Source organism: Pituophis catenifer, unplaced genomic scaffold (assembly GCF_029215685.1).
Source record: "Pituophis catenifer annectens isolate HBS135680 unplaced genomic scaffold, rPitCat1.0.hap2 SCAF_15, whole genome shotgun sequence".
Classification (NCBI taxonomy): Eukaryota; Metazoa; Chordata; class Lepidosauria; order Squamata; family Colubridae; genus Pituophis; species Pituophis catenifer.
In genome coordinates, this window is record NW_027256895.1 from 7,479,829 (window position 1) to 7,499,177 (window position 19,349).

Genomic DNA, 19,349 nt, shown 5'->3' on the forward strand with positions numbered 1-19,349 from the left:
GCATATGGGACATTAATACAATTGAGAGAGTCCAGAGATATTTCACAAGAAGAGTTCTCCATTCCTCTACCCGCAATAGAATACCTTATGCCACCAGACTTGAACATTTGGGCTTAGACAACTTAGAACTATAACATCTTTGTTCTGATCTAAATGTAATACATAAAATCATCTGCTACAATGTCCTACCTGTCAACAGCTACTTCAGCTTCAACCAGAACAATACACGAGCAAACAATAGATACAAACTTAAGGTAAAACGCTCCAAACTCGATTGCAGAAAATACGACTTCAGCGACAGAGTGGTCAGTGCCTGGAAAGCACTACCTGACTCTGTGGTTTCTTCCCCAAACCCCCATAACTTTAACCTTAGACTGTCTACTGTTGGCTTCACCCCATTCCTAAGAGGTCTGTCTGTAAGGGGCATGCATAAGTGCCCCAGTGTGCCTTCCATCCCTGTCCTAATGTTCCCTTTTATTTGTATCCATCTCATGTATTCATAATTATGTCTAAACTTATATCTGTTATCTAATACATGCTTGACAAAATAAATAAATAAAAAAAAAATAGAAACTTGAAGACATGAATCTGAAAGGGATCTTATTACCCCTTGTAGGAAACGCCTTTTGTTTTGTTGTTGGATTTCAATAGCCTTCTGTGCAGCCTTTAATGTTTTGGCCCATAGTAATTCCTCTGGGATATAATTAGTTTGTTTTGATGAGATAATAAGTAGTTGATAATTCAGCTATTGTGTGTGTTTTGTTTTGTTTTTTAATATGAGCAATGCCAATGAAAGTAGCCTATGGGAGATTTGCAATCAAATATATACACTGCTCAAAAAAATAAAGGGAACACAAGCAGAAGACATCCGAGATCTGAATGAATGAAATAGCCTTATTAAATACTTTGTTCGTTACATACAGTAGTTTTGTGTTCCCTTTAGTTGTTTGAGCAGTGTATAAACTACTGTATGTAAAGAACAAAGTATTTAATAAGGCTATTTCATTCATTCAGATCTCAGATGTTTTCTGCTTGCGTTCCCTTTATTTTTTTGAGCAGTATATTTAATTGTTAAAAATCATCCATTTTTCAAAGTAACATTTATTTTCTATCAATTTTTCACAAAATAAAATACAAACAGATCCAGTAGGTATCAGTCATTTATTGTATGTATTTTTTTTTTCACAGAGTAACATTGCAGAACTTTTTTTTTTTTTTAAATTACCTTAAGATCACTAGAAATCTTCACAAGATTCCTGGTACCAAAGTTTCATACATTCTATTGCAAACACTTTAAGATAACTTAAAGCAGAGATCCCCAACCCCTGGCCATGCCAGAAACCAAGCCATGCAAACAAGAGATGCCTTATTCATGGGATGCAGGCAGCACGCAAAACACATCCCTCCAGTTGGTGGGAAAAACTTTTTCCTCCAAATAGTTTCATCTTTGTGATACCTCCTTCAATAAGAGAGGGATGCATATTTGTTCTAGGATTTCGGCTGAATTTCATATTTGATTTTCTTAAAAAAAAAAAAATGCCCAACTTCTAATTGCAAGCCAAATCAAGTCACTCTTTATTATGGTCATTAGTCAGTATACATTTTGAATAAAAGATGAGACAGAAGGGAGAATACAAATAACATAAAACAATAGAATTGGAAAGGAACTTGGAGGTCTTCTTGTCAACCCATCCCCTGCTGAGCAGGAGATCCTATACTGTTTCAAAGAAATGGTTGTCCAGTCTCTTTTACAAAGCTTCCAGTGATAGAATACAATAGAATAATGGAGTTGGAAGGGACCTTAGAGGTCTTCTAGTCCAACCCCCTGCTTAGGCAGGAAACCCTACACCACTTCAGACAAATGGTTATCCAACATCTTCTTTAAAACTTCCAGTGCTGGACAATTCACAACTTCTCCAGGCAAGTTGTTCCACTGATGAATTGTTCTAACTGTCAGGAAATTTCTTCTTAGTTCTAAGTTGCTTCTCTCCTTGATTAGTTTCCACCCATTGCTTCTTGTTCTACTCTCAGGTGCTCTGAAGAATAGTTTGACTCCCTCTTCTTTGTGGCAGCCCCTGAGATATTGCAACACTGCTATCATGTCTCCCCTAGTCCTTCTTTTCATTAAACTAGACATACCCAGTTCCTGCAACTGTTCTTCATATGTTTTAACCTCCAGTCCCCAATCATCTTTGTTGCTCTTCTCTGCACTCTTTCTTGAGTCTCAACATCTTTTTTGCATCGTGGCGACCAAAACTGAATGCAGCATTCCAGGGGTGAAATGCTACCGGTTCAGACCGGTTCGGGAGGACTGATAGGGGAGATTGAGGCTAGTTTGCTGTACCAGTAGCTATTGGAGGCTGGCCATGCCCCTGAACCAGGCCACGGCCCGCAGTCCTGCCATGCTTCCCTGCCTTCCCATGCAGCCTTTCCATGACCAACTTGTGAAGGCAGGCAAGCAGAAGGCCACGTGGAAGGCAGGCAAGCTTCGCAGGGCTGCGGGGAAGGAAGCTAGCAGCGTACATGTTGCAATATTTTTCAGGATCAGACTCAATAAATTTAGTAAGAGTTAAAGGTTTAAATATATCTCCTTTTATTTACAATAGGCATTCTATATTCACTGAATATTCATAGGTAGAAGCAAGTAAATGAGGGCAAGCAGCTCCTTATATATACAATGGGTGGAGCTAGATATGGGAGTGGTGAAATATGAATACATTAAGAAGTGAAGAATAAGTTAACCCCTGATACCCCGTTCATATATTATTTACACATTATAGAATAAGGCATTTACATCTGACAAATCCCCCTCTAAATGCCGATTCGTTATGCAACACCAATTACATTCAGATTCAGGACAGTACAAAACATACAACTTAGAAGTTAAGTATTTATGCTGCTTAGCAGGTAAAGGTTTTGTCAATATGTCAGCTAATTGTTCTGAAGTTTCACAATGCACTGCTTTAATAAATCCATCCTGAGATAATTGTCTCACATGTTTAAATTTTATATCTATGTGTCTGGACCTTTGTCCAATGGCGTCAGATCTGGATATTTCAATAGCTGCTTTATTATCTTCATGCATAACAAAAGGCAAAGCAGGTTTTTTCCAAACATCTGAAATCAAATCATTAAACCATACAAGGTTATTTGCAGCTTTAGATAAACAAACATATTCTGCTTCTGTCGTTGAAGTGGCCACTAATTCTTGTTTACCAGTGTACCAGTAAACTGGACAGTCATTTAAGAGGAATATATAACCAGATGTACTTTTTCTACACGAGGTGTCTCCAGCCCAGTCTGCATCCGCATAACATGTAAGCTTTGGTTCTTTATTATCGTTAGGTTCCAACATTAAACAAAAGTCTAGTGTACTTTTCAGATATCTTAATATTCTTTTAACAGCTTCCCAGTGGTACATTGTTGGCTTGCTGACATGTCTGGATAATAAATTGAGGGGTAAAGCGATATCTGGTCTTGTCCAATTAGATATATAAAGAAGTGAACCTATGACTGATCTATAAAATGTGTTATCTTTGAATTCAGGGGATGATTCATCAGTATTTCTTAGAAAGTCAGTCTGCATAGGAGTATCACAAGGTTTGGCATTACTTAGATTGCATTTGTTTAAGAGCTCTATGATCTTATCTCTCTGAGTAAGTTTGAATCCTCTTTTAGTTTTGTTAATTTGAACACCAAGATATTTGTTCACTTTGCCTAGAGATTTCAATGAGAAATGTTCATTTAGCTTGGTTACAAAAGTTTCTCTTCTCTCTTTATGTTTTCCTATGTATAAAATGTCATCCACATAGATCAATACAAATTCTATGTAATCATCACCCTTTTTAACGAAAAAACAGTTATCAGCAGTGGTGGCATTGAAGTCCATGGTTTTAAGTACTTTTACTAAGCAATCATACCATCGTTTACCAGATTGTTTTAACCCGTATAAACTCTTGTTTAACAACCAAGTCTCATTTCTGTTTGTGTATTGACTGTGGGGTGCTCTTACATATATTTCCTTATCTAGTTTTGCGTGTAGGTACGCTGTCTGTATGTCATATTGGAATACATCGAGATTAAGTGCTGATGCTACCACTAGAGCTGTTTTGACACTCTCGGTTCTTACTGTGGGGGAATACGTGTCAGTGTAATCCTCCGGATATTTCTGTGCATAACCTTGTGCAACTAGTCTAGCTTTGTATAGGGTATTGCCTCCCTCTAAGTTCTTAATTTTATATATCCACCTGGTACCAATAATTGTTTTATCCTTTGGTGCGATTGCAGGTGTAAATACATTTAGTCTTTGTAAGCTTTCCATTTCTTTTTTCATTGCTAATTCCCATTTTTCTTTTTCTTCACGAGGGAGTTTTAACACTTCCTCATATGTATTAGGTGTCTTTGGCTCATCATCCATATGCATTATATAGTCTTTATATTTATTTGGCATCTGATTTCTGGTGTTTCTAATTGTTTTTTCAGGTTTACTATTGTTATCATGCAAATATCTTGCTTCCTTTTTAGTTAGTGTGTCTGTCTTTATTTTGTGTTGGCTATTTGTCCATGTTTTGGTTTTGTTTTTATATTTGTTGATGTTTTGCTTTTCTATGGTCCCTTTCTCTTGAGATTTTGTATCTTTGTTGTCACTTGGAAATATTTCATTAAGATGTATTTTAGACCAGTTGGCCTGTTCATGGAACACAGCTGTTCTGGAGACTATAAATTTGTTATTACTATCAATGAATCTGTACCCTTTAGTGCCTGTCTCGTATCCCATAAATCTGAGTCTTCTGGACACGTTTTCTCCCTTTCTTCTCAGTTGCTTAGGTATGTGTACGTCTGCAGTGACCCCAAATATGTGCATGTGTGCCAATTTTGGTTTTCTATTATACATTACTTCATATGGTGTTTTATTTACAATGCTGGACCAGGTTCTATTCTGTGTGTAATTGGAATAATGTAAGGCTTCTGACCAGAATTGTTTGCTTAAGCCAGCATCTTCCAATGTGCATCTAATCATGGTTTGTAATGTTGAGTTCTTCCTCTCTGCAATCCCATTCTGGAACGCAGAAAATGGACTAGACGTGTAATGTAACATTCCTCTGTCCTTTAACCATTGGGAGAATTCTTTAGACATGAATTCACATCCCCTATCTGTCATAATTTGTTTTATTCTGATATTGTGTTGTGTTTCTATGCGTTTATAAAATTCTTTAAATTTTTGGAAGGTTTCGTCTTTGTGTTTTAATGTATAGACAAATCCATAACGGCTATAATCGTCTACTATGGTTAAGAAGTAACGTTTTCTATAAGTGATTGATGGAGTTAGTGGACCAACTAAGTCCATGTGTACTAAATCAAAAATTTGGTTGGTTGATCTGGTGGATTTTCTTGGTCTGGGGCTAGTCTTTAGTTTTGTAGATTTACATACTGAGCATTCCAAATAGTTTTCACAATTTTTTATTTTGACACCTTCTGCGTGTTCAGTCATTTTTTGTACTACAGGAAAACTGGCATGTCCTAACTTCCTATGTAAGATGTGAGCACACTCATCATGAATTGGCTTACCTATTTTTGGTTTTTTTTTCATTGTGTACATCTTTGTGATCATGAGATATTTTACATTCATCATTGTCACTGTTGCTAATGTTTTCATCATCTACTTCAATACAATCTTCCATATTTGAATCAATGTTGTGTAACCATTTTTCCTTTGTTATCAGATAAGGTAGGCCTCCTTTAATTATTACAGTGCCTATATCTATTTTATTTTTCTCTAAAGTCGCCTTTCCTTTAGAAAAAACTATGTTAATATCAGAATCTCTACTTAGTTTTATGGCACTTAGTATGTTATGAGGTATTTCAGGTATTAGCAATACCCCCTCTATTTTTCCTAGACCTGGCAGTATTACATTCCCTCTGCCTAATACTTGAACCTTTTCTTGGTTAGCTACCTTTATTACAAATTTATCTTCTACAAATGAAGACAATATATCTTTGTTATTAGTGGTGTGATTAGTTGCTCCAGAATCAATAAGCCAATTACTATTTTCATTCTGCTGTGTGTTAGTGTTGTCTTGTTTATTTAATCCATTCAATGAACCAGATTTTCTATCCTTTGAATTATCTCTGCCCCCTCTATTGTCTTTGTAATTTGGTGGGCTTCTGTATCTATGTCTATCCATGGAAGACTGTCTATAATTGTATTTGTTTCTATATTCTGACCTATGTCTTTCTTTTGAAATTTTGGGGCAATCCCTTCTATTGTGTTCCCTGGATCCACAGTTATGACATTTAAATGTTTCATTATATTTTTCTTGGAAAGCTACTTTCCTATATGTTTTGTGTTCTATGTGATTGTTAGAACGATTCCTTCTTGAATTGTCTTCTGCTATTAATTTATTGGATAGACTTTCTATGGATAAGTATCCTAGATTGATTGTGTCTAAATGTGACATATAATTGTCCCATGATGGATCAAGTGAGTTGATAATAACACTTTTCATTGTTTGATCTGAAATCACCTCCCCCCTTAAATGCAGCTCAGCTCTTATTTTGTTTAAAGATATTAAATGCTCACTTATGGAAACCCCTGGTTTTATCCTAGATGAAAAGAAATCTTTAGACATCCTTGTGGTGGTAGCTACACTGTCACTGTAAAACAAATTGAACATGCATTGAATAATTTCTGACACAGTCATATTTTGCTTAATGCTATGATACATTGCAGGAGACACGCTAGATATTAATAAGAAAAATGCTCTATGGTGTAAGCAGTCTATTTTTAGAGTCCAAGGTCTTTTTGGGGGACTAGTGATAAAAAACAGTAAGTTTTCCTTCATAAAGACAACCTGGAGCTGCTGATACCATTCTTGCAAATTAATGCCATCTACCCTTAGCTTTGGGAAGTCACTGGGTAAATTTCCGACATTATTAGGTCCATTACTTACAACCTGAGGTAGTCCGTGGTCTCGCAAATGCAGAAAGTTACAAAACGGCGTGGGGATGCTCGCAACGAGCCTGCACGGTCTCCTCGCCAGTTCATGTCTTCCCGGACCGTCTGCGTAGTCTTGCGCATGCGCGTTGTTCATTTCTTCCACGGAGTCGTCGTGAGAGGTTCTCCTCATTGCGGCTCGCTCGTTCTGCTCCTCCTCAGACGAATTGGTCTCTGGCTCGATTTTGGGAGTCTTGACGATGGCGGCTAATCTTCTTCTTCTTTTGACGGCGTTGGTGCTTGCTTCGGTCTGTGGCGTGGGGCGGTATCGGCAGGGCTCTCTGGGTTCGGGCGTCGTCGCTCTCGTAGTCAGAATGGGAGCGGGCAGGTCTTGAGGCATTGGCTTGACCGCTCGCTTCTTCATCAGTTTTTTTGTTATTTTTAGTTTTGGTCCAAAGGCAGCAAAAAGCGTTTTCATTGCTGATTTTATTTGATTGTTTGTTGAATCCTCTTCACTTTCCGATTCTGATTCTTCAGAGGTGTTAGAGTCTTCTTTTTCATTTTCGTTGTCTGATGTTTTTCGCGCCAGAAATTTTGAATTGAGCTTTCTGATTGGCTCTGCTTCGCTCACCCTGGAGGTCTGTTGAAACCAAGATGGCTGCCATTCAAAATTTCGTGCGGGATCACCGGTTTTCTTCTTCACAACAATATTTTCTGTAGTCATATCACTCACTATTTTGGTGTCTTTTGATTTTTCATTAGTGATGTGCTTCTCTCTCGCTGCTCCGCTGTTCTTCAGCATATCTTGGAGGTTCGCGATGAGGCTTTCATCATTCTTCTGGCTTTTCAATAGTTTTAATATTTCTGACCTGAGTTCGTTATTCTCTATTTCGATTTCCTCCTCATCATCATTTTCATCTATTATTTCTTCGTCTTCAGTGGTGTATTCTTCAGATTCTCTTGAAATCGCATTTGTGGATTCGTTGATTATTTCTTGTTCTGTTTCTATTTCTTTGCTGTATGCCCTGGTGTTGGGCCTATCTTTCTTAGACATTTTTAATTTTTATTGAGTCAATTAACCATCCTCTGCTACCAGCTTGTTGCAATATTTTTCAGGATCAGACTCAATAAATTTAGTAAGAGTTAAAGGTTTAAATATATCTCCTTTTATTTACAATAGGCATTCTATATTCACTGAATATTCATAGGTAGAAGCAAGTAAATGAGGGCAAGCAGCTCCTTATATATACAATGGGTGGAGCTAGATATGGGAGTGGTGAAATATGAATACATTAAGAAGTGAAGAATAAGTTAACCCCTGATACCCCGTTCATATATTATTTACACATTATAGAATAAGGCATTTACATCTGACAGTACACCCTTCCCAGTGTACCCTCCTCCTCTCCCAGGTGACAGCCAGGGCTTTGCCGCCGCCTCTTTTCCTCAGAGGGCCAGCATCTGCCTCCAAGTCCTTGCGGAGGGAGGGACATACACATACACACAGACACACATGCCCCTGTCCCCCCCCCACTATTTTTGCTGTTGGCTTAAAGTCAATCTTGAAGAGCTGGAAGATATTTCCTTACATCGCCGCCAAACTCATTGTTGGGAGCATCAGTGATCTAAGGAAACATCTTACACCTTCTCCTCCCCATTCCCCCCACTCATTTTTCCATTTCTGTGTTGGATTCTGCTAATTACACCTTCTCCTCCCCATTCCCCCCCCTCATTTTTCCATTTCTGTGCTGGATTCTGCTTCTGCAAGAGAAGGCTCCGATGTTCGCTTGGGTGGTGGAGGGAAACTCAAAGTGTTGGGGGCTTCAGAAGGGCAGAATGAGCTTCAAAATGTGCAGCTCTTGGCTCTAACAATGAGTGACGTCAAGTTGGCCACGCCCACCCGGTCACATGACCACCAAGCCACGCCCATCAAGCCACACCCACAGAACCAGTAGGAAACATTTTTACATTTCACCCCTGCTGCATTCCAAGTGTGGTCCTGATGAATTACCCCCAAATTCTAAAGGCAAGATATTCCATTAGTTGATTGCAATCACCGTTAGGATATTTCTCGTTAGTTCTAGGTTGCTTCCCTCCTTGCTTAGATTCCATTCATTATTTCTTGTCTTCCCTTTTGGTGTTTTTAAAAATAGTTTGACCCCCCCTTTGTCTTTTTAAGAATCCCTCAAATATTGGGAAAGTGCTTTCATGTCATCCCACTTCTTTTCTCTAGACTTGTCATACCCAGTTCCTCTAATTGTTGTTCATATGTGTTACCCTCCAGCCCTTAATCATTCTTGTTGCTCCTCTCTGCACTCTTTTCAGAGTCTCAACATCTTTTTTATACCCTGTTGGACAGAACTGGATGCAGTTTTCCGAGTGTGGATTTACTAAGGCTCTGTAAAGTGCAAGAACTTCATGCGATCCTGGTTCTATCCCTCTATTAATGTACTGCAGTACTAGCTGAAGGGGTTTTTGACACAAGTGTGGGATTCGCTGTCTGTTCAAAAGCATCCAACTTGGCATACCTTCAGTAACAGCCTAGTGGTCAACAATCAGGTGTCGATCTTACCAAGCCGGGTGAGATGATCTTACCAAGTCTCGGTGGGACATTGGTTGGCAGAGCTGTCTAGTATGGAAGATCTTTGGAATAGACTGAAGCCACCATACTTGCCAATAATTTTGTAGAAGGCCTAGAAGCATGTTTGTTTGTTTGTTTGTTTGTTTGTTTGTTTGTTTGTTTGTCAAACATTACAAGAGAGCCGGTATAGGGTTAGTTAGGGTTAAGTATCCCTTTATTAATGCTTTCTAGGATTGTATGGTGGTTGTGTTTTTTGCCTAGAAAAATTTCATTTCAATAAATTTCCCATATTATTAATCTTGATAACAGTTTACGGTGGAAATAGAGTTATGAGTAGAGAGTGAATGGTTGGGACCTAGTATGAAAGTCTTTTATTTTTAAAGACAGTTAAATATTCAGGAGTCACAAACTAAATGTATATTATATTTCAAAGAACCCTAACAAATCCAAACTAATATCCTTTAACACTGTATTAAATATATATTCATAAAATGGTAGTCAGCTTTTTACTATATTTGTATAGTTCTTTAGGAATGGAAAGTATAAAACCCAGGAAAATGTCTCTGCAAATATTGAACATCATTTGAGTCAATATCTGAAATATCCTAATAGCAAATAAGAAAACTAGATCAAAGTCAAGTTCAACAAGAGTGTTGAAAAGGAGAATGGATTAAGTTCAAGAATCTTGGACAATAATGGAAATGCAGCAACATAAGGACTTACTGTGGAATGGGCTTAAATATGAATAAATCTTAAATATCCTACATAAATCCTTCCTTGACAGAAAAACAAAACAAAACTATATTCCTATATGTTTTATATATACCTGTAGATAGCAAACTTGGATTGAGATTGTATATCTTAATTGTTGTGAGCCACCCTGAGTCCTATGGAGATAGGGCGGCATATAAATCTAATTAAAATAAATAAATAAATAAACAAACAAATAAATAAACAAACAAACAGTTTTTCTATTCTGTTTTTCAGCAATTTTACCTAGAAAGAAAGATCACATGATGTGCTAATTCCTCTTTATGAGTTGCTCTCTGTGGTTGAGGTCAGGGCGCAAAACAATGATGTAGCATTTTGGCAGGAATATGCATCCCAGTAATGCAGCGCTGGAGGCCAAGATGGAGAAAACCTCCACAGCTACCATGGCTTTTCCTTTTGTGCTCAGATAGGCTGGAAAGAAGGAGATCCACACACTGCAAAAGGCCAACATGCTGAAGGTGATGAACTTGGCTTCGTTAAAGCTGTCAGGTAATTTACGGGCAAGAAAAGCTACAATAAAGCTGGCGATGGCCAAGATACCCATGTAGCCCAAGACACAGTAGAAGAAGAAAGCTGACCCCTCATTGCACTGTAAAATCATTTTTTGGGACTCTGAGTGCATGTCCAACTCAAAGAATGGGGGAGAGGTTGACAACCAAAGAATACAGATATATACTTGTAATAGAGAGCAAGAAAGGACAATACAAAAAGCCAATCTTTTCCCCACCCATCTCCTCATCTGAGATCCTGGTTTAGTGGCAATGAATGCCACAACCACAGTGATGGTTTTGGCTAGTACACTAGAAATGGCCACTGAGAAAGTGATGCCAAACATTGATTGTCGGAGAAGGCAGATAACTTTGCCAGGCCGGCTGAGGAAGAAGAAAGAGGAGAGAAAACAGAACTGAAGAGAGACAAGCAGGATGTAGGTGAGGAACCTGTTATTGGCTTTGACAATGGCAGTATCTTTGTGCTTAATAAAAGTTCCAAGCACCCAAGATGTCAGGAAGAAGAAACCAAGAGCTGCTGAGGCTAAACCAATTCCTAAGGTTTCTTCAAAATTTAGAAAGACCAGCAGTTTCAGGATACAGTCTTTCTTTTCTTTATTTGGATAACGATCTTCTGAACATTGAAAACAGTCATCCATATCTGGAATGAAAATCAAGGAGTTTGTCATCTAGGCATTCCAAATTATCGAAAAACACATTTTTATACATCCATGTAGTTTAGTAAAGTTTGCTTAAAGCTGATGAAATGTGAGAATTCCTAGCCTACCATTTTGATTTGAAATCTTCCCTTCAGGGCATGGAACACAGTCAAAGCAGCAGAACTGATTTCCCTCAATCCCCTTCTTCCTGGATCCAGCAAAACAAGGATCATTACATCGGGAAAATGGAAGAACCTGATGATAAACATGGAAATGTTTTGAAAAGGAGAGTTTTTAAAAGAGTTTCTGAATTTTCTCCTTAATGAGGTAACATGATAATTGACTTTCGAAAAGGATACAGAATGTAACAACTTCATCGACAACTTAAAATAATGTTGAAATTATAATGATATAAAAATGCTCCTGTCTGAAGAGCAGGGTAAATAAATTAGTACTGATGGAGGTGACAATCTCATGGGAACATGACCACTCTTGTGATTTCAAGTGGAAATGAAATGCCCACCAATATGTAATCCTGGCTTCTTCTCTTTTTTTAAATTTTTATTGAGCATTTTTTCAAAAAACAAAAAAGAATCTTTAAACAAATTTTTCTTTCTAACTATTTTGGAAAGGTCAAACATTTCTTACTTATCCATTTTTTCTCCCTTATTTCAATGTATCCTTTATACATATAATTCTAATATTAATTTATTTACAAATATACATATAAATAATAGTGTACACAATTTCATTTCCTAATGATGTCCCTCTAATGTTATAATGTCCCTCTAATGTTAGGATTCTTTTATTTCTTAATTCCATCCAGTCTTTGATCCAAATGACACCAAGCTGGCAGGAATAGCCAACACTCCAGAAGGACAGAAGGATCTTGACAGACTTGAACATTGGGCACTAGCTAACAAAATGAAATTCAACAGTGAAAAAAGTAAGGTTCTACATTTAGGAAAGAAAACAAAATGCACAGGTACCGTATATGTGGTACCTTGCTTAATAGTAGTAACTGTGAGAGGGATCTTGGATTCCTAGTGGACAACCATTTTGATACAAGCCAGCAGTGTGCAGCAGCTGCCAAAAAAGCCAACACAGTTCTGGGCTGCATAAACAGAGGGATAGAATCAATATCACATGAAGTGTTAATACCACTTTATAAGGCCTTGGTAAGGCCACACTTGGAATATTGCATTCAGTTTGGTCACCACGATGTAAAAAAGATGTTGAGACTCTAGAAAGAGGGCAGAGAAGAGCAACAAAGATGATTAGGGGACTGGAGTCTAAAACATATGAAGAACAGTTGCAGGAACTGGGTATGTCTAGTTTAATGAAAAGAAGGATTAGGGGAGACATGATAGCAATGTTCCAATATCTCAGGGGTTGCCACAAAGAAGAGAGAGTCAAACTATTCTCCAAAGCACCTGAGAGTAGAACAAGAATCAATGTGTGGAAACTAATCAAGGAGAGAAGCAACTTAGAACTAAGGAGAAATTTCCTGACAGAACAATTAATAAGTGGAACAACTTGCCTGGAGAAGTTGTGAATGCTCCATCACTGGATGTTTTAAAGAAGATGTTAGATAACCATTTGTCTGAAGTGGTGTAGGGTTTCCTGCCTGGGCAGGGGGTTGGACTAAGATCTGCAAGGTCCCTTCCAACTCTGTTATTCTATTCTATTCTATTCTATTCTATTCTATTCTATTCTATTCTATTCTATTCTATTCTATTCTATTCTATTCTATTCTATTCAAATAAGTGTTGTAGCTTTGTAATATATTTCCCAATCTGGGAGTCCAAAACCTCCTCTTTCCCTATTATCTTGTAATGATTGTATTTTAATTCGTGATCTTTTTCCCTGCCAAATATAGTTTGCTATTAATTTATTTAGATCTTTAAATAAGTTTCCCCGCCCCAATTTTATGGGTATTACATGAAACAAGAATAATATTTGTGGTAGAATGTTCATTTTAATTCTTTCTCCAGTTTTTTGGTGAGGTTTTCCATTAATGCCTTTGCTTTGAGTTTATTAATTTAAAGTCTTGCTACTTTCCATATTCTTCTATGTGTGTTATTAATTTGTATCCTGTCTGTTTTGGTTGTTCTAAAATGAAAACCAGATCATCAGCAAAGACTTGGACTTTATACTTCCTTTCTTTATTTTCAATCCTTTTATTTTATTTTCATTTCTAATTTCAATTAACAATACTTCCAATGTTAGGATAAATAGTAAGGGAGATGGGGGTATCCTTGTCTCGCTCCTTTTGCTATTCTTTGGTAGAGTCTCCATTTATTATTATCTTTGCCGTTTGAGTTGAATATATTCTTTCTACCATTCATATTTTATAATTGAAAAATAATAAATTTCCAATTTAAATTATTGAAGGCTTTTTGGGCATCGAAAAATATTAATGCCACTCGTTTGTCTGGATTTGCCTCATAATATTCTAATACATCTATTATGGTTCTATGTTGTTTTTTATCTACCTTTTTGGCCAGAAGCCAAAACATTTGAAAGAATATCCCATTGTTTATTTTAAAAAGAAATCAAAAATTAGATTTCTAAAGAAACTGTGTTCCATATGGGATCATAATAGATTAAGGCATGGTGGATTCACTAATTCAATACCTGGTTAAAAGCTGGGTGCCAGACAATTAGATCTTCATCAATGAATAATTCATTTCCTTTTGGAGCCTGTAGATCCATCTCTCCAACTCTAACTCTCTGAAAGGATCTGTTTGGAAAAGTGATCAAGTTGGTGATGTCGAATCCACCTGTTGCTTCCCCTTTCTCATTCAGGAATACTCTTTCCCTGGCTGAATTGTTGAAAGAAATGCCTCGAAGAAATGAATGGAGCTACTTGAAAGGGAATAAAAACAAGAGGGAATTAAAAGCAATATAACAGAGAAGAGAAAATCATATCCAAATTTCATTCACTCATTCTTCCCATTCCTATAATATCAGAAATTTGATAACCAATATTGTATGATAATGTACATGTCTACATTATATATTTAATTTGATATCAATAAAAGGAAAAGTAGGAATTAACTGAAACAGAAAGAAATAAAGGATTTTGAAATTTTGTCTCTCTTTAAATTATGATTTAGATTCACTACCTAAGCACCTAATTCCATCTAGGTCATATCTAGTCTTTCCTCATTCATAGAAAGCTCTTTGACAGTTTGTGATCTGATTAATGTCCTTTCGCCAAATTTTAGAATCTGAGATTCAAGCATTGCTCCATAGAGAGATGCAAGATAGAGATTATTGCAAACGTGTTTCATACTATGGATTCCACATCTAAGAAGGGCCACTTTTATTTCATTCCTCTAAAACTCTGATAGAGATAGAAAGCTCAGCTTGTTCCCCATGAAAGGTTCAGAAGCCATGTAGAAAGTTCTTGGAGAATTGATTATTTTTGGAGGAGGCAATCAAGAGTAATCTAAATTATCATTTCAGTTATTGCTTATTGTACAATGTCTGGTGATTTACTAAATAACTTCCAGTGATATATTAACCATAATTCATGCAGTAGCTTCTCAATGATCAGAATAACATCAGAAACTATTTTTTCTGTATCTATTTTAGACAGAACAGTATATCAGAGTCAGAAGGGACCTGGAGGTCTTCTAAATCAACACCTTAGTCAAGGAGGAGACCCTATGATATTTCAGATAAGTGGCTTCCTTCTCTTCATAAAAATGTCCTCCTTATTTCTAAGTTGCTTTCTCATGCTTGATTCCACTTGCAGAAAATATTACGACATTCGACAATGGGATCAAAACATAATTTTAAAACAAGCTGCGTATTGAAATAAAAGAAGTGTCCAAGGCAAAGGGAATACCTGCCAAGTCTGGAGATGTGGAAGGTCAGGATTTTTACACCTCATAGTTTTTTTCCTATTCAAATGCAATGTGTATAGTGCTTGCAAAGCATGAGCCACAGCATAAACAGCATTGTAGATGCTGTAGCTTTGGCCAGTCATCTCCATTTCAAAGGCTGGTCCAGGAAGATCCTCCAGCTTCATCTCTCCAGTGCATTTCCTACTATGCATTTCTTGTAATTCTGGTTTTGGAAATGAACACTCAAATGATTGTTCCCAAACATCCTGCAGAAATCCATCTCTGTAGTCTGAAAGAGGATTTATGGTCTGAAGAAACTCCTTGAAACCTGCAACTGCTCTTGAATGAACAGTGAAGGAAATAGCCCCATGGAACATATGAAGATCCCATTTGATTTGAAATCCTGATAGTATGAAATCAATCTGTGCAGTCATGATCCACACCCTTCTAAATAATGCAGTTTCCTTGCTTTCAGGATCTGTCATAAATGTGACAACTCTCAGCCACATAATTGTCAATGATTCTCCATAGACAAGAAATGCATTGGCTTGGCTAGTTATCCAATTCCTGGAAATAATTAAGATTTTTTGAATTACTTCTGGGAAGTCTTCCAAATGGACTAGTTGTGAAAGCCTCTCTATGAAGGATGAGCAGATTCCATTCTCTGAAAGTAAGGGCTGCATTTTCTGTAAGAAATTTTCTCCATCGTTGTTATCAACAGAAAATATCCCAATCCACGTCCACCTGAAATGATGAAGCAGTTGGATAATACCAGTGTACTGATAGTCCTCTTTGGGGACTGTGAAATAAAGTGAAGAGAGTTTAGTGGTCTCAAATTCCTCTTTGGGTAATGAGCCATATGTCAGCTGCAAGAAAGTGGAGTAGTATTCTCTTGAGTTGTTACATCAAATCTGATTGTCCTTTCTATTTTTTATATAAAATACATGCAAGGAATGAATTATTTTCCTGAAATTCGTTTAAGTATAAATATGGAAAGGAATTTATTGGAATTATTTCAAACACATAAAGCTGATCTATTATTTTGATAGAAGCAAAGAAAAGTATGTTCAAATCTTTCCTCAAGTATGGAATGTCTCTAGATACTCACTTCTTGTATTTGGCATTGTAGTTTCAAAATTATACTAATAGACCTTAAGTCACCGAGTACATTTTAATGGAAACTGAAGCTTAATCTTTAATGACCCTTAATTAATACAACAGAACACCAAGAACAGAATATATATATATTTTCCCTTTAGCCCTTTTACAACTTACTTGTGGAATTTTGAAGAATCCTGTAATTTCAGCAATACGAGATGATGTGACAAAATCTAGTCCCCCAATGATGGCCATGAGATTCTTCTCGCTTTCACACTTGTAGTTAGGGACAAATTCCTGGGATTTGAAGAGTAGGTCCAGAGTGGTGCGATAGGTCATTCTTGAATTGTAATAACTGTCATAGATGTGGAACCCAAGAGTGACATTAGGTAAGATCCGGGAGTCCTTATTGATCTCCTTCACAGCAAAAGCCAAGGCGAGGACATGTTGATGAAATTTGGTGAATATACTGTAAAAATTTAAATACCCCAGTTGAAAGGAAAAATTGACAATTCTCATAAGGTGGCATCATTTCTGTATGAATAACAAAAAAAAAAAATTCTTTCTCTGATAGTAGTAAACAGATAATAAGTTCTTCCAAATTTCTTAATAATTTCTACAGAGGCATCGTTGGTGTTCTCTTTGCTTCTTAATACAGCCTTTATTGTCATTGTACATCATGTATACAATGAAATTGGTTTTAGCCTCTAAGTTACATTTGCATCAGGTGGAATATAAACAGTGGTGATAACTATAACAGAAATCTCTCTAGATATATAAATGGCCGATAAATGACAGTTAAGAATTCCACATCTGGAGAACAGTGTGTATAAGTAACTCTGTTGCTTATAATAACTCAGTCATTATTTGTGTATACAAATACATTATTTGTATTTGTGGTTTTCTTGCAGACATTTCATTACCCAAAATAGGTAACATCATCCGTGCCTGGCACTAAAAATTTCTAGAAATTATCTTTACCTCAGTAAACATTCAAATAGAGACTTCTTGATCTGAAATTTTGTTCATTTCATGTAAAAAACTTTAAAATAATGTAAAGAATGTTATTTCTTCTTTCATAACATGATACAATTGAAAGAAAGAAAGGCATAGATTATATTTAAAACCCTGCATTTATCCACAATGAACTTTTCAGTGATATGAAGTATTTTTGAAAATCAAGGTAACATTAGATAGAGAAAAAAAAGTCTTACACTGGTATGTCGTAAGGTTTTATAGAAGGATTTTCACTAAAGTCAATTTCAAAAAAATGGTAACTCATGTGAGATGTCATGCCACCAACGATGAAGTCACCCGGCTGGTACCACTCATGTGGAACAAGGAAAGCATCACTTGCAGGGCAACTCAGAGTAACTACTTTGTGTACCAAGACCACCAGAAAAAACATCTTCATGCTTTTGTTATTTTGAAAATGGTTTGCCTCCCATCTTACTGAATGGGAAGTACCTATAATTCTATACTTCATCTAAAGATTGATCCAAGGTTCATATCTGAGAATGCACTTAATGAGAAAATCTATCGTTTTCTATTTGAAGATCCACATGAGTGCAAATTTGTTTCTTGAATAGGAGCAGGATTTGAACAGATACTGTGGCAGAAGAGAAGAGAGGGTAGAAGCCTGAAGCAATGAGTCTGACAGAGCCGTTATTACCCTTGTGACAAACTTCCTGTGATTCAAGTGTTTTTTATCTCCAAGCTAATACCTTGATTGTTTTTGAATATCCTTCTCTTCTGTGCAGCCTTTGGTGTTTTGGCCTAGCTAGGAAAAAACATGGTGATTCCTGTAGGAGATAATTATTTTGTTTTGATGAGATAATAATTGGCTAATGGTTCAACTATTTTTTAAAAAATAAGCCAATGCCAATGGAAATAATATAAGGGAGATTTGCAATAAAATATATGCTTAGTTTTGAAATTGTTGAAAGTGTTCTTTGGAGTTACCACATTTATTTTCCTTTCACAAAATAGATTATGAACGGATCGAGCAGGTGTCAGTCATTTAATGCATGTATGTTTTGTGAGGAGTAACCATGCAGAACCTTTTAAAAGAATTACTTTAATCTCACTTAAAATCTTCAAAAGATTTCTTGCACCAAAGTCTCTAATATTCTACTGCTAAAAGTTTAATATACCCTGAAGTGTATTATTTCTTCTCCCTGAACTAGAAACATTTGAAAGAAAGAGTGGCTTACATTGGATAGAAAGAATATAGATATAAAGCTTATATTCATGCTGAAACATTTCTCTGTGTGTGTCAGAGGTGGTATTCAGCAGGTTCTGACCAATTCTGGAGAACTGGTAGCGGAAATTTTGAGTAGATCAGAGAACTGGTAAATACCACTTCTGACTGGCCCCGCCTCCATCTATTCTCTGCCTCCTGAGTCCCAGCTGATCGGGAGGAAATGGGGATTTTGCAGGAACCTTTCCCTGGAGTGGGGAGGGAATGGAGATTTTACAGAATCCTTCCCCTGCCATGCCCACCAAGCCACACCCACAGAACCGGTAGTAAAAAAAAAATTGAATCCCACCACTGGTGTGTGTGTGTGTGTGTGTGTGTGTGTGTGTGTGTGTGTGTGTGTAGGCAGGCAGGCAGGCAGGCAGGCAGGCAGGCAGGCAGGTGTATTTAAAATCAAGGATGTTCCTTAATTTCAATTCATAAAAGTGATGAAAACCATGGCATCAGTTATGAGATCACTAGCTTTACATGAAACTCTATGGGGCTTTCCTTGAAAAATATCCAGAAGCTCCAGTTGATTCAAAATTCAATCACCCATATGGTTTTGTACAGATCCAGGTGTCCATATGTGTCACATTTCCTGAGACAGTTGCACTGGCTGCCACTTTTTTTCTGGGCAAATGTTTTTTCCCTTTAAATCCTAACATAGTTTGGTGCATGTTATTTGAAGGACCGTCTCATCCTGGTCACATCCACCTGACCCACCA

At 36.9% G+C, this 19,349-nt stretch overlaps 1 protein-coding gene across 1 annotated transcript; it reads right to left on the reverse strand.

Moving 5' to 3' along the window:
• Positions 1-10,042: 10,042 nt before the first annotated feature.
• LOC139324859 (vomeronasal type-2 receptor 26-like) lies at positions 10,043-17,799 on the reverse strand. Its single transcript, XM_070954608.1, has 7 exons — positions 17,600-17,799; positions 16,563-16,854; positions 15,290-16,153; positions 14,071-14,298; positions 11,562-11,688; positions 11,014-11,435; positions 10,043-10,120 (listed from the first exon to the last, which is right to left on the reverse strand). The coding sequence occupies exons 1-7, from the start codon at positions 17,797-17,799 to the stop codon at positions 10,043-10,045; spliced, it is 2,211 nt and encodes a 736-aa protein (XP_070810709.1).
• Between the last annotated feature and the right edge of the window lie 1,550 nt (positions 17,800-19,349).